At 37.7% G+C, this 14,770-nt stretch overlaps 2 protein-coding genes across 3 annotated transcripts; one reads left to right on the top strand and one right to left on the bottom strand.

The window, feature by feature from the left end:
* Positions 1-225: 225 nt before the first annotated feature.
* LOC145015858 (protein HUA2-LIKE 3-like) lies at positions 226-9,574 on the top strand. The gene is made up of 11 exons (XM_078974331.1): positions 226-769; positions 1,249-1,325; positions 4,522-6,414; positions 6,520-7,051; positions 7,130-7,238; positions 7,323-7,435; positions 7,568-7,758; positions 7,842-8,373; positions 8,443-8,779; positions 8,885-9,043; positions 9,111-9,574. The coding sequence occupies exons 1-11, from the start codon at positions 647-649 to the stop codon at positions 9,134-9,136; spliced, it is 4,092 nt and encodes a 1,363-aa protein (XP_078830457.1). The 5' UTR covers positions 226-646; the 3' UTR covers positions 9,137-9,574.
* A 1,457-nt stretch (positions 9,575-11,031) lies between these two features.
* Positions 11,032-13,988, bottom strand: LOC145015416 (putative sarcosine oxidase). 2 transcript variants are annotated; one of them, XM_078973887.1, is made up of 2 exons: positions 13,838-13,988; positions 11,032-13,073 (listed from the first exon to the last, which is right to left on the bottom strand). In XM_078973887.1, the coding sequence occupies exon 2, from the start codon at positions 13,019-13,021 to the stop codon at positions 11,744-11,746; it is 1,278 nt and encodes a 425-aa protein (XP_078830013.1). In that variant the 5' UTR covers positions 13,022-13,073; positions 13,838-13,988; the 3' UTR covers positions 11,032-11,743. The 2 variants fall into 2 exon arrangements, with proteins under 2 accessions (XP_078830013.1, XP_078830014.1); XM_078973888.1 differs by having other exon boundaries at positions 13,842-13,983.
* Positions 13,989-14,770: the final 782 nt, after the last annotated feature.

Below are 14,770 nucleotides of genomic sequence, written 5' to 3'. Positions count from 1 at the left end.
TAGTTTTCAGCCCACGCCAATATTCGCGGACTGCGCACTTTATCAGCAGTCCATCATGATGGATGACCGATGACGAGTCGGTAGGCCACGTGCTGCTTGCACCAGTATCCATACCCATATCGCTCACGTTAGCCAAAGCCACGCATCTCTTCTATTCCCCAAACCTACGCACTCCTGGCGCATAGTAGCGTAACCCCCTTCTTTAAACCAAATTCATATCTGTTTCTTTCCGTATGTGAATCCCCCTCTTCCACAGAACCCACACAAAGCCCCTCTCTCCCCCTTTGGAATTTTAGGGTTTCATTTTTTTTGACACACAGTGATAATCAAAACAGGATTTTTCGTGTTCTTGATCACTTATCGTCTCTGATAATCACAATTTACCTTCAAAAGTTGGGTTCTTGTTTACAAATTCAGTGTTGAACCCTTATTTTGCCTGCCGATTGATCGTTCAATGCCTGTATACAGTTTCGTTATTAGGTTGTTAGAAAACCCTAGGGAGTTCGAAGCCGCTTACTTAGCGGCGGGCGATTCTGCAGCCGTTACAGTGGAAGATTAGTCGATTAGTTTATTGTTCTTGATTTGGTAACATCGTATGGTTTTTATTTGATTTATTGGGAAAGTAGGTTTCTTTTCTCGTGTTTGTATGGCGCCGAGTCGGAGAAAAGGTGCCAGTAAAGCCGCCGCAGCCGCCGCTGCTTGTCGGCAGTGGAAGGTCGGCGATCTTGTTCTTGCCAAGGTGAAAGGGTTCCCTGCTTGGCCTGCTACGGTAGGTTTTTCGATTTCTTTTATTTTAGAAATCTTGTAGAGTTGATGTCAATTGTTCTAATATTAACTTAGGGTTTGTTAGACTGATCTGAGTTGTTGAAAGATTCACACCAAGTTTGAGCCTTTATTGATATGCTTTCATATATTTGCTATGTTGACCATTCTTTATTTTGTTTGGGTGATAGTTGCCCGTTTGTAACTGGTTTTCTTCTGTACCTCTTTCATTCAAACCACGTGTTTTGATTGTGAGAACCTAATAACATTAGTTTGTAACAAAGCAAAATCACTTTGCATGCTTGGTACATCAACAATCAAGATCAGCTATTTTGTAACCGAATATATAGCAGTGCTTTGTAGAAAGAATATCTGTAAATTTAAATTCTGTTTTCTTACAATTTGCTCACTGTATGCTTTTATGGACGGAAAGCATAGGCAGTATGGAGCATGTGCTTACTATATAAATCTATATGGTGGTGGCAGGTTAGTGAGCCGGAGAAGTGGGGGTATTCTACTGATTGGAAGAAAGTTCTAGTCTTCTTCTTTGGAACCCAACAAATGTGAGTACCTTTTGCTGTTTTAGATATAGTGTTGATGTTTATCTTAGTTATGATTTGTCTCTTATAAATATGTATCATTGCCACAAAGTCATCATTTAGGTACTTTAGGGGGTGGGTGAGATCATCTAATACATTTTTAGTAGCTCAGACTGGTTTTCACACATGTGTCACAACTCACAAATAATGTGAAATGACATGTTGATGATGCTTGATTGTCTTAAGAATAGACCACAAAATAATTATCCACCATAAATGCTTTTTTAGGTTTGTTCCACATAGTCCATTTATTAGAGAGTTGAGCAGATCTTCAGCTCATTATTGAGCTCTTTTGTGTTTTTTCCATTTTGTCATAGATTTTGGGATTCATTGTTTTATGATGCTACAATTTGCCTTGTTCTCTGATCTCTTTTTTTAGGCAAAAGATGCTAATTTTAGGACAGATGTTGACTGATTTGAGTGAGTTGCTGTACTAGCTAATATATTGATGTTTGAATTCATTGATGCTTGAAATGTTTTTTTTTTGTTTGCTTATTAGAGACACTATGTTTTCACTATGGTGACTTTTTCAAATTGGGATCTTTTGACTTCACTCTTAGTGTGCCATTGAGATGTTTGCACTAAACATGGTAATACTAATTTGATAGTATTTAGCATATCCAATAACTATGATCATATTAACAGTATCAAATCTGTAGTACATACTAGGCAGTAATTAGTTTTACATTCTCAACCAAATTAATCAACCCAGTTTCAGCCATTACTCATACTTTCTTTGACTTTTGAAGGAACCACAAGGGAATACAAATTTATAGGATCTTAACCTGTATATGTGGTATGTAATTTCCATTCTGGTATATTTGAAATCCAAGAAAAGATCCGACTTGTGGGGACTAGATCTTCCATAGGATGTATCGACAATTGTTATTCATATTGGTCAACTATAATACGTTTACGGCTATAGACACAGATACATATATCCTCGTCTTGATGCACACATGTTTAGGAGTACATCTAGAAAATTCGTGAAGGGGTGTTGAAACTTGTATTATCTATGATTTTACACTAAAATCTATAAAACTCTTGTACTAACTATAATAATTGGGACCTCATCTGCAGATCTGCTAACTCTTCCTTGACTTTATCCTGCACATATTCACTCCCTCAATATTATTTTAACTTCAATGTCCATAAAAACTGTCTTAACTTCAATTAGAAAGCCTACGAGTTTCCACTGGAGATTGGGAACCATCTATTCAACTAAGGTATACCATATTGATTCTTGAGGCTAGACACATTGTCTTTCATCAGTAGCATGTGCCCTTAAAGTTGTCTTGAGTGGCCTTGTGTGAGATAGAGAGCATCACTATAAGTTTTGGATAACCATGTTGGGATATTTTTGAGGTGAGAAACATGAGTATTAATTGAACCTTGTACAACTCCATTCATGGCTTTTGATATTGACTTAATAGACTTTGCGGGGGATGACTTGATGCAATAAGTCGTGGACTAAGCTGGGAAGGCCATGGATGGTTGACTTAACTCCCAACTTTTTCATGCTTTCCCTTTCCAAACATTAGATTCATATAAGCTACCCAATGTGTTGATGAAGTTATAGATTTCTAAAATGTAACTCTTATTTGAACATGATAAACACCTTTTTTTTATCTTAGTTTTTTTAGTTGTATTGTAGTTTTTTTAGGTCTCAATATTTGTTAGTTACATGATAATTGTTTAGTTGTGGATCTTTTTATCTGCATTTTACTGGTTATATGGTTGGAAATTTGAATAACTTCCACTTCACTTTAATCTGATTAAATATCATTGAATTTATATCATTATGATATTTTAAATCTTTTTAGTAAAATAGATGATAAGTTGGTGCTTTTTTAACATATATATTATTATAAGTTAGACATATCATTGTTTATTCTTTCTGGAGCTGGAGTCAAGGCTACCCCTAGACCGATTACTATCTGATAGTGAGTTAATGGTCATTTATTTTCATTCAGCTCTATGGATGATATAATGGTCATTCATTGTCATTCAACATACAGTATAAACAACGATTTTCATTTACTAATTACTCTAGACCATGTTTAATAAGAAGAAAGACAATCAGGGCATTCACAACCTAACATCTTTGTGTGTTGTTATCTTTTCATGTCTAGTATGCTATCACCTAATCTTTATATTGCTGTAGTTGTTTTATCGAACCAAGGAATTTCATTAGATAATGATAAGGGTGCAATATGACAATTGACATGATGCACTTTTTATCTCATGACAAATAGCAACACCTGGAGCTGCTTTTTTTCTTTAAGGTTACTTTATGTGGCTCAACTGAAATAATAGATTCTCAATTGTCAACACCAAATTTGTTATAGACGCCTTGATGTTCGTTTATCTTTATGATCACTCAATTACATGAACTATGAAAGTCCTTCAAGTTCAACTTTAGAGGTCAAAAGTAATTGCTGGTGCATATTCATCATAAGAAGGCACATCAACATGATGCATATTTTTGCATCTATTCATGATGGATGTTTAATGTGTCAATCTGTCTAATGTAATTGGTTCATTTTAGATCATTTTCTTCCTAAAATGACTTGCCAGTTTTACGAGGAGATGAGGTGGTGTATTTTGACACCTGCTGATCACACTTTATCCAGCTCAATGAATTAGTTATTTTTTAATATGTGAATTTCATTAAATAGTTCACTGTGGGGACTTGGTGTACTGATTAGTCTAATTAGGTTGTGCTGAAGAATATTTTTTGGATCAACTGTGTTTCTTTTCTTAAGCCCATCTTTGTTCTAACAACTGTTTATCTGAGGTAATCTTTTGTAGTATGTTCAAGTACAACTTTCAGCCAAAACTAGTCTTACAATTATCATTCTTTAACATCAAATCTGGGGGTACCTGCATTGCTTAAATTACTATTTGCCAAGTGCATTTATGTGAATGATTGGCAGGTGTATCTATGTTATCATACAATGGTTGCTCTTGAGTTTAAAATATGTCAAAACACACCCATTCTATAATTCGTTACAGTCGTAGGCTTTGTTGCACACCTTGTGATTATGGCGACAATGTTTTTTGTGAGTTAAGGAGGAAAGAGTTTAAGATTTATGAAAATGAACAAAGAGATAACTGTATATAACAAATCTAATTGGTCCAAGTATACCTCTCTATGCAGAGCATTCTGCAATCCAGCTGATGTTGAAGCTTTTACTGAAGAGAAGAAAGACTCTCTATTAAGCAAACGTCATGGTAAAGGTGCTGATTTTGTTCGTGCTGTAAGAGAGATAATCGATAGCTACGAGGAGCTCAAAAAACAGGTCCAAGTTGATGATGTTAATACAACCGGTCCAACAAATGTTGTCAAATCAGAAGAATGTGTTGCTAATTCTAAGAATGAGGCTCTCACACCTACCATTGATTCAAACACAAGAGTAGCAGATTCTTCAAAACCTAATGGCACTACGTGTGAGGGTGATGCTGCTAATGTTCATCACACAGAGGTCAAAGTGTCTGAGGCTACTGGTAATTCGGAGGCCACAAAAGCACCTGTGCCCACCACATACTCAAGAAAGAAATATTCTGGTACTCAGACCTCAGGGATTCATGGAAGGGTGCCATCTGCACGGAGGTCTGCAAGAACAGATGCTTGCAGATTTCCAAACCTCACAGAAGATGTGGTGATGAGTAATGGTAATTTATCCAGCATACCACAAAGGAGGACGAAAAGGGTGAGGACATCACCTGGTTCACCGGATAAAGATTTACCTCTTGTATCAAATGCAAGCCCCGAAGAAAATGGTTCTGAAATTGTCACTGCTGATTCTGACACCAAGAGTTTTAACGAGGGAAACTGTGTACAGTCTGGTTATAAGCTTATGGAACAGGAGGATCATGTCATGGAAGACTTGCAGTTGAGTCAGACGCTTGAATTCCAGACTAATTCTGTCATTGTCAAGAAGAAAAGAAAGCCCAGTAGAAAACGGGCCATCACCGTTACAACCGAGTTCCCTGATAGAATTGACAAGCAATCGGGCTCTGCCATTGATTCTGAAAAATCTGCTGTGAAGTATTCCAAGGAAGATGGTGATGAACATTTGCCACTAGTGAAAAGGGCAAGGGTCCGTATGGGTCGAACATTATCTAATACAGAAGAGGTTGAAACTGCAATCAAAATAGATAAACTTTCAGAACCTGCAAATAACTGTGTGGTTTCAAGTGATGCAGAAGATATATCTGCAGAAGGGAACTCTTCGGGTGGTAGGGAAGAAGTAGAGCAATCTTTTGCATTGAATAATTGTAGTGTTAGCAATAGCAATAGCAATAGCAAGCCTCCACTATGGGAAGCTAACAAGAATAAGCATTTTGGTTGCCTGGCTGATGGTGAAGCTGCTTTACCTCCTTCTAAGCGACTTCATCGTGCTCTTGAAGCTATGTCTGCTAATGTTGCTGAAGATGAGCAAGTTTCTAATGGAGGACCTTCTACCATGAAAACCATTATTAATGGATCTCTTTCACCTAGAGACTGCTCGAAAGAAACAGATGAGTGTGAAGTAGAAAAGGAGAAACCTCTCAGCAATGGTGATTCTCAGGCTTGTACCAATTTAGCTCCAGATGTTGAACAGAATAAGTCGATTGATGAGGTCAACAACACCTGTAGTCAACCTTCTAGCCCAGCAAATGGGATTTTGAAAGACGAAAAGCCAGTGGAAATTGCTGATTGTAAAGATTCTGTCGTGTTGACTTCTTGTACTGAAACCGTTGAATCAACTGATGTCGTGAAAAGCCCAGAACCTTTGTCAGATGCTATTGAGAAGAGAGAATCTGTTTCTGAATGCAATGATACCCTAGTTGAGTCTAAAAATGAATGTGAGATGGTAACTTTGGAGATGACTGAACCTAGCAAGAAAGACCCATCAGATGTTTCTGGGGTGAGTTCAGATCCTCTATTATCAAGCAATCTCGAAAACGGGGTGGTTTCACATGTTAATTTGGTGCTGCCTGTGTCTCCCCAGAAAAGCTGCAATATGGTAGAACAAGAACATCCATTTGAAGAAGATGATAATGCAATGTAAGTAGGCTATGTTGGCTGTTTTCTGTTGTGATGGATATAGTTTTTTTTTTAAATTTTTTAAATTTTTATTAACTTGATAGTTGAAATGATGTTTTGTTTTAGACTGGAAGATGGGGAAGGAGTTAAAGAATCAAACATGGAAGTAGATGAATCTCCATCTTTGACCACCGAGAAAGAAGCTTTGAAGACAGTTGACCAGACGGGTCCCGCACTCGAACTCTCCCATTCAAACTCTGTTAACAATGAAGATAGCTTGAGCGATAAAAACGTGTCAGGTACCCTGACATCTTCTCCTCCTCCTCCTCCTCCTCATCCGAATGATGATGCGTTTGACTCAACTGCACGAGCCTCTCCACCCAATACTACTACTACTACTACTTCAATTTGCAACAACATATCCACTTCAGATAATAGTAATTTCCTTGAAAACAGTGGCTGTTCTAGTCCTGCAGCTGTGCATTTATACAATGATAAACAACAAAAGCAAACCGGCAAATGGAGCACTATGTCCGAAGCAAATGCTGCTCTCACTTCCTTTGAAGCCAGTATTGGGGCACTAACACGGACAAAGAAAAGCATTGACCGAGCCACACGCATTGCTATCGACTGTGCAAAATTCGGCATAGCTGTCAAGGTAATTTTACTAGTCATTTAGCTATCTCTTTATAACTTTCTTACCATGTATATTATTTATATAATATATGGAATGTAGGTGGTGGAGACTATTGCACGCAGTTTGGAAGCTGAACCAAGTTTACACAAAAGGGTGGACTTGTTCTTCCTTGTGGACTCTATTGCACAATGTTCTCGGGGGCTTAGAGGTGTGTTTTTTAATCACACTCGTTAGTTAATATAAGATTTATTGTGTGTTTTTGAATCAATGATGCAACTTGATTGTGTTTCAGGTGATGTGGGTGGTCTGTATCCTTCTGCGATCCAAGCAGTGTTACCACGGTTGTTGTTGGCTGCTGCTCCTCCAGGGAATAGTGCTCTTGAAAACCGTAGGCAATGCTTAAAGGTATGTATGTCTTGTCTTTATATATATATATATATATATATATATATATATATATATATATATATATATATGTTTGCTCTAAACCGTGTGTGCAAGAGTTACTAGAATTAAAATATGTTCATTATTTGGTAGGTTCTGAAGCTGTGGCAAGAAAGAAAGATTCTTCCAGAACCGATGATTCGTCACCATATTCGTGAGCTTGATTCCCTCAACAACATGTCTTCTAGAATCAGTAATTCTTCTCGCAGGCCCTTTAGGAATGAAAGGGCGTTTGATGACCCAATTAGGGAAGTTGAGGGTATGCTTGTAGATGAGTACGGAAGGTGTGATTTTGTTTTAAATAATTTCTATCCTTTTTCTTTTTTTTTTGGTAAAGTAAGAATCTGAAATATTTCCTTTTGGTTAGTAATTCGAGCATACAGCTATCTGGTTTTGATATCCCAACAATGCTGAAAGATGAAAAAGAAGGAAGCGATTCAGATGGGGAGGGTTTTGAGGCTGTTACTCCTGAACATAACCATGAAACATCTGAAGAGCATGATGGGGTGGGGGTCACAGATAAGCATACCCATGTGTTGGAGGATGTTGATGGTGAGCTTGAAATGGAGGATGTGGCCCCTTCTCGTGAGTCTGACATAACTGCCCCTACTGCTAATAATATCACCTTTCAGGAACCATCTCATCCACATCATCAACTTACACCCCATTTGCCCTTGTTTGCCCCTCCACTCCCCAGAGACTTGCCTCCATCATCTCCACCTCTGCCGAATTCTCCTCCTCCACCCCCTCCAGCCTCCCTTCCGCCACCTCCACCACCTCCACCTCCACCACCCACCCTTCCTCTGCCTCCACCGCCTCCTCCTCCTCCTCCTCTTCCTCTAGCGACTTTACCTCCGCCTCCCCCTCCTCCATTGCCGGACGTTTATGTAGCTAATCAGGTGAGTTTGAAACTTGTTTTTTACAAATTGCTTTGTACTTTAGTTAGGTATTTGACACATGTAATGCAGAATGGTAATGATGATCCACAACAGTCGATTGCTCAGCCAGTTCATTTTCATCCTCCTGAAGGCAGAATGGATATGCAACCACCAGAGTCGTCTAATTCTTCTTTCAGCAATTTACCTGTCCAAGCCACCAATAATAATGTGCATCTGAGGCCACCTCACCCTGCTCCGTCATCGCAGTTTTCATATTTCCAATCAGATCAGTCGATTCCACCTCCTTCCTACCCTGGCAGGTTTCATTTTGTCAATGGTACAGATACTGGTAACTTTCATAGCGATCATGACAGAATGCAGCATGTGCATGATGACAGCTGGAGGTTTCCACCCCCTCCATTCTCTGGTAAAGATCATCATGATTTATACTTCAGTTATTCTTTTCACATTTCATGTTCATCCATCCAGTTCCAGTCTCATTAACAGTTAATCATTTTTTGTTAACAAACAGGTCCATGTCATCCTGATGGGCCTAGAGGAGTACATTATCCCCCAAATATGTATGCGGGTCCACCTTGCGATCCACCAATGTCCAACACCTGGCATTATCCCGTCCGACCTGCAAATCATAGACCATACCCTGAAGCACCAGTTCCCATGGCAACTAGAGGTTCTTACCCTTTGTTGAATTTTATTTTGTTTTAAACAAATGCTAAACTTGTCTTTTTTTATTGCAGGTCCTAACTTTTGGAGACCTCGATGACCCTTGTCAAATACTCTCATTAGAACTCCTTTTAACCTACAAGAGACCAAATTTTCATTTGAATCACAGTTGTACAACAATCATCAAGCAAGACCCTATTGCTGATTAAACAATGCACAGAACATTTCCATTCTAAAAGAAGAAGATGCATAATGCAAGAGTGTACATGAACATATTTCAATATTGAGGATGGCTCCAAAGCTACTGACATTTCTTGATGTCTGCAACATCCTGTCATCTTTGGATTTTTTGCTGTTTTGTTCTTTGAGGGCTATCAAGATGTTGTGGTTCCATGTTTAAGCCAAATGTTGGTGATGTTTTTTTTAATCGTTGGTTGTTAGTTATTTGGAATCAGGCTAAAGTTAGAACTTGGTCTTGGGTGTACATTATGGAGATGTCTTGGGTTCAAATTTGAAATATAATTGTTGCTTCTTTTCACCTTGATGTTGGTTTGTTTCTCATCTCAGGTGCTATGTGTTCAAGCTGAAACTTGGAGGGATCAAGTAGTGCCCCTATATTTCTTTGTGCTTTGTTTTATGTTCAGGGGGCATTTATTTAAATGGTCGACCTGTAAGGAAGCTCAAAGCCTCCTATATTTCTACCATTTTATCACTTGTTTCTCTCTGGTATCGACTTAAGCAAAAAAATTGTCAAAAGTATTCTTGCTTTTAGTCAATATACATGGGAATAAGTTTCATGTACATATTTGAATTGGGAAACAAAGGTTTACGTCACATCTGTTACGGATTTGCACCATGGTATCTAAACAGGGACTTAACAATTCATCCACATCTGGGTTACAACTTACAAATCCTTTAGGTGGGACCTTAGTGACCACACATACTTGTCTTTTATATCAAGAGAAAATAACTAATAAGCCATCATTCAAGAAACAGTAAAAAAAAGTAAAAAAAAGTCAGTAATATAATGTCATCTTCCACATTTCGTGGATGTCATCTTCCACAGTGAAATTTATTGTGTCAATATTCTCTAAATTTCATGGATGTCATCTACAATATATATATATATATATATATATATATATATATATATATATATATAGAGAGAGAGAGAGAGAGAGAGAGAGAGAGACCATTTTCATTACAATATTGAGTTTTCTTTTCTTGAAGAATTGGTCTTTTCTATGGTTTCGTAGCTGGCATTTGCTTTTTTTTTTTTTTTTTTTTTTTTTTTTCCTTTCAGAACGATAGTTGTTTTGTAGGTGGTCTTTACTGTGCCAATTTTGCAATGACATCTATGCATTTGGTGGCTATTTTGATGATTAGGCTAATTTTTTACTATTGTTATTTTACGAGTTCACACAAGTAGGTTATTGACAAGACAAGACTGTCGAAATTGAGAAATGATAGGTGAATTATAGCAAAAACTAACAAAACTATTTGCTCGCAACCCACAATTCTACTAGCATTGTAATATAATGTCAACAAATATGTTAGGAGACCATATGGATGTGGATTTAAATGTGTGAGATCCCGCTTACTAAATAGTAAATACCAACATCATGCACCATGTATATTTGTTCAAAATTTTCAATTTATTTATGAATTTTAAAAAGACGCTATTTTTTGTGCAGAAACTTGATAATTAAGGGGTGTTTGGGATTGTTTATTTAAAACAACTTATGTTTATTTTCAAAAGTGCTTATTAGCTTATCCCGGAGTTTATAAAAAAATTGTTTGGATTGGCTTATCCAATATCAAAACTCAATAAGCTGATAAGTTTAATAAGTTGTTTTTTAGTGTTTGATAATTTCTGCTTATACGTATGAAATTACCGAAAAAGACATTTATATATTATTATTATTTTTTTTTAAATTAGGGGTAAAAATGTAATTTGAGTTTAACCCGTAATAAGCATATTCCAATAAGTTAAAATAAAACAACTTATGAAAAATTGCTTATTACCGGTACCATACTGGAATAAACAGTTTTATTTTTTACAGTCCAAACACTAAAAAGAGCTTATTACCGATGCCAAACCGGAACGGGCTATATGCAAAAAAGCACAACTAATTATACATGATATGCAGAAAAACCTTTATATTATATTTATGTTCAGAAAAGGCCTTATATTAATAGATAACAGTCGAAAAAGACCAAAATATGGGGTTTTAAGAGAATTTGACGACTACAAATATGATGATTACATTTTTGTTTTTTAATATGATATTTGATGTTAATCATGATAAAAAACAATTTTTACGGAGGGAAAATCAATCTTATAATTCCATATGGAGAACACAATAGAGCAAAAGTAATCGAAATAAATGTAGGTTTGGATATGTTTTCACATACAATCAAGGAAATATAAGGGGTATGTATGTCATATCATATTTTTAACCGGTCATTTCTTTTAAAAGTTTACAATTTGGTTTTATTTAAAACATAAATAATAATAATATAATGGTTTTTCTGAACATAAAAAAAGGGTTTTTATGTATATACATATATATATATATATATATATATATATATATATATATATATATATATATATATATATATATATATATAATTGGTTGTGGTTTTGTGCATATATGTATCCCAACGCTAATAAGCGGTTCAAATAAGCAATAACCAACACCCTCTAAGACTGCCTACCTAAGGCAAGGCGAACCTGGTCTTCAAACTCTTTCACATTACCTCTGGGGTTGCCTTCAAATCTTCCAAGCTTAAAATGCTTGATGTCTTCATCAAGTTGTTCTGCTGCCGCCTTCCCGCCAATGGCCAGATCCGTCAGTATCCTCCCAACTAATGGAGCCATCTTGAATCCATGGCCAGAGAAACCACCGGCAACCACCACATCCTCATTGAACCCTCCTCCTAAAAAATCAATAATATAATCCTCATCTGGTGTCATGGAATACAAGCAAGATTGAGTAATCACTGGCCCATCTTCCCAATTAACTCCATCACCAAACCTTAATTTGATCCATTCTTTAAGATGTCCGATAACCATTGTTGCCCCTTCTGACCCTGTAGCAGCCCACCATGTCCTCTTATCTGGATCACATTCCCGCCCACCATGAACAGCAACTTTGATCAGATCAGGGAACTCCAAAGCCGGTGTTCCATAGATATAAGGCTCGCCATAGCTTGCAAATGATGGAAATCCTGCTTCTATGGTGTAATCAAGTTCATGACCCTCTTTGATCTTCCAATAAAACACAGCTGTTTCCACTGGCTGTATCGGCAAAACCATGCTACCATTACTTACCTTTTGAATCAACTTACTCACCCAAGCTCCCGCCGTGACCACACATTTCCTCCCCCAAAACTGTTCTCCCGATCTGCTACTCACCAGAACGCCACCGTTATGCTTATCACTCACCAAATCGACAATCTCCGTCTTGTCTTTAAGCACTGCACCATGTTTGATTGCGAGTGTTTGAAACATTGCAACTGCTTTAGTAGGTTTCAGGACACCCCCGAGCTCCGTCACAACCGCAATCCAATCTTCCGGAAACTCAATCTTACGGGTGAAATGTTCCTTCACTCGATGACGATCGAGAATTTGGTGATTAAGCGTGTGTTTTTTGCAATTGGCAATGAGAGCGCAGAGAGAACTATTGTCCACCGGACCTAAATCCAGTTGTCGTGTTTTGAAGTAAACTTTATAGCCGATTTCTGATTCTGCTTCTCTCCACAACTTCTCCGATTCAACAACCATTGGAGAATAGTAAGATTCCGGGTAAGTTGCTCGGATTGTTCGAGATTCGCCGTGAGATGATCCACGGTAGTGTAGGAAGTCGAATTGCTCGAGGAGTAGAGTTTTTTGACCACGTTTAGCTGCTTGATATGCCGCTGAACTCCCCATCACGCCGGCTCCGATCACAATCACATCAAATCGTCCCAAATTCTCCATTTTTTTACTAGATTTTGACGTTTAAAAACAATAATGGAATCACCAAAAATACCTACAACAAGAATTACAATCAATGTTTTCAGTAATTCTACCACCATAAGTTCTCTATCTATTTAAACCATCAGGCGAGAAAGTCATAAGTCATCTAAGCTTCCATTTTTGCCAACTCAAAAACTTTATCAATTTATTTATATGGAATGCAGAAAATAGGAGAGTATTTGGTAAAAAAAAAAACGGAGACCAGTCAATATGAAAGCCAAGAGTATGCTGCAATTTGCCATATCTCACTAGCCCTGAGTTCCCCGATGCCCTATCGGCTTACTACTTTTCAGTTTTCACCACCCAAAGGGTGAAAGGATACCATCAACTCTCATCAAAACCCTCTTTTTCTTCTTCTGAAACCGCCAATCCTAAATTATACTTGGTTTCCTTTTTCTGCCATCTCGCACTCGCACTCACACTCTCTTCTCTATTCATTCTTTTCTTTTCTCTCTCTAGCTGCTCGTACTGTACATGTGGTTTTAAAGTTTTTGCGTACATGTTTAAAAGATTGCATCTTGCTTGATTTGTGTACAAGTTCTGGGTTTGGTGTTTCAAGTTGTTGGGTTTATTTTTGGGTAATCAGTAATTTGACAGTCATATTCATTATGAAGAATTGAAGATAAAAATCAGTAATTTGAAGCAAGTAAAATTGGAAATTCACTATGAAGAATTGAAGATAAAAAATCAGTTAAACTTAATCAGGGGCAGCTGGAATGGGGATGATGGTCCGATGGAGAATAGAGCAGAGAGAAATAGAGAGAACACTGAACATACCTACCTGATCAGCGCGGAGGTGAGAGATGGAGCTGCCAGCGGTGATTGCAGATTGCCGATTGGGAGGTGCCGAGGTGGACAGGTGCTCCAGCGAACAGCGAAGGATGAAGTGACTGAGCGAGGATTAGAGGGTCGCTGACTTTGGTTCAGAGTTGAACCTTATACAACTCCATACTCCATTCGGTGCTTTTTATTTTTGGGCCTAATTTGTGTAAAATTTATTGGGCTATGACTACTTGTATGAAAAAAATCCTCCTGGCCCTAAAGATGCTGTAGTTGAACCTTATACAACTCCATTCAGTGCTTTTTGATATTGACTTAATGGACTTTATGGGATATGACTTGATGCATTACGTTGTAGACTTAGCGGGGAAGGCCATGGATGGTGAATTGGTGATGCGTTTTGAATCATTAGATTCAAGTAGGGGTGTGCATGGGTCGGTTTGGGTCGGTTTTGGACTCAAACCCAACCCAACCCATAAATGGTCGGTTTCTGGTTTTTAGAACCCAATAGGATCGGTTTTTGGTCGGTTCGGTTTCTTGGGTTCTGAGGTCGGTTTGGGCGGTTTTTCGGTTTCTTGGCTTCAACCCATACACTCACGGGTTCTGGGTTTAAACCCATGGGTTTAAGGTTTTAACCCATTTTCCATAAATGAAGCAACAAGTTAGATACTTCAAAAAATAACAAATTTAAGTTAAGTACTTCAAAAAACATGAGTCTTACACAAATAGTCAATTACAAGTTACAACTAAAGCCCGAAATAGTCTATTACAACTAAAACACAATCAAGTATGGGTGGTTTCTCGGGTTGGATGGGTCGGTTTCTTGGGGCGGTTTTTCGGTTTTAAGTATGGGTCGGTTTCTTGGGTTGGATGGGTCGGTTTCTGGTTAGAAACCGAACCCGAACCCGATTTTTCGGTTTCTAAAAATAT

This window comes from Lactuca saligna, chromosome 9, assembly GCF_052625555.1.
Source record: "Lactuca saligna cultivar CGN05327 chromosome 9, ASM5262555v1, whole genome shotgun sequence".
NCBI classification, from domain to species: Eukaryota; Viridiplantae; Streptophyta; class Magnoliopsida; order Asterales; family Asteraceae; genus Lactuca; species Lactuca saligna.
This window is presented reverse-complemented; position numbering and strand designations above follow the sequence as displayed.

What these genes read in the sequence shown, in the direction of transcription:
- LOC145015858 (XM_078974331.1), top strand. Translation starts at nt 647, where the DNA reads ATGGCGCCGAGTCGGAGAAAAGGTGCCAGTAAAGCCGCCGCAGCCGCC. An exon ending in GAAGAAGATGATAATGCAAT is followed by an intron (nt 6,415 to 6,519) that starts GTAAGTAGGCTA and finishes GTTTTGTTTTAG; the next exon opens with ACTGGAAGATGGGGAAGGAG. An exon ending in ATGTTCTCGGGGGCTTAGAG is followed by an intron (nt 7,239 to 7,322) that starts GTGTGTTTTTTA and finishes ATTGTGTTTCAG; the next exon opens with GTGATGTGGGTGGTCTGTAT.
- LOC145015416 (XM_078973887.1), bottom strand. Translation starts at nt 13,021, where the DNA reads ATGGAGAATTTGGGACGATTTGATGTGATTGTGATCGGAGCCGGCGTG.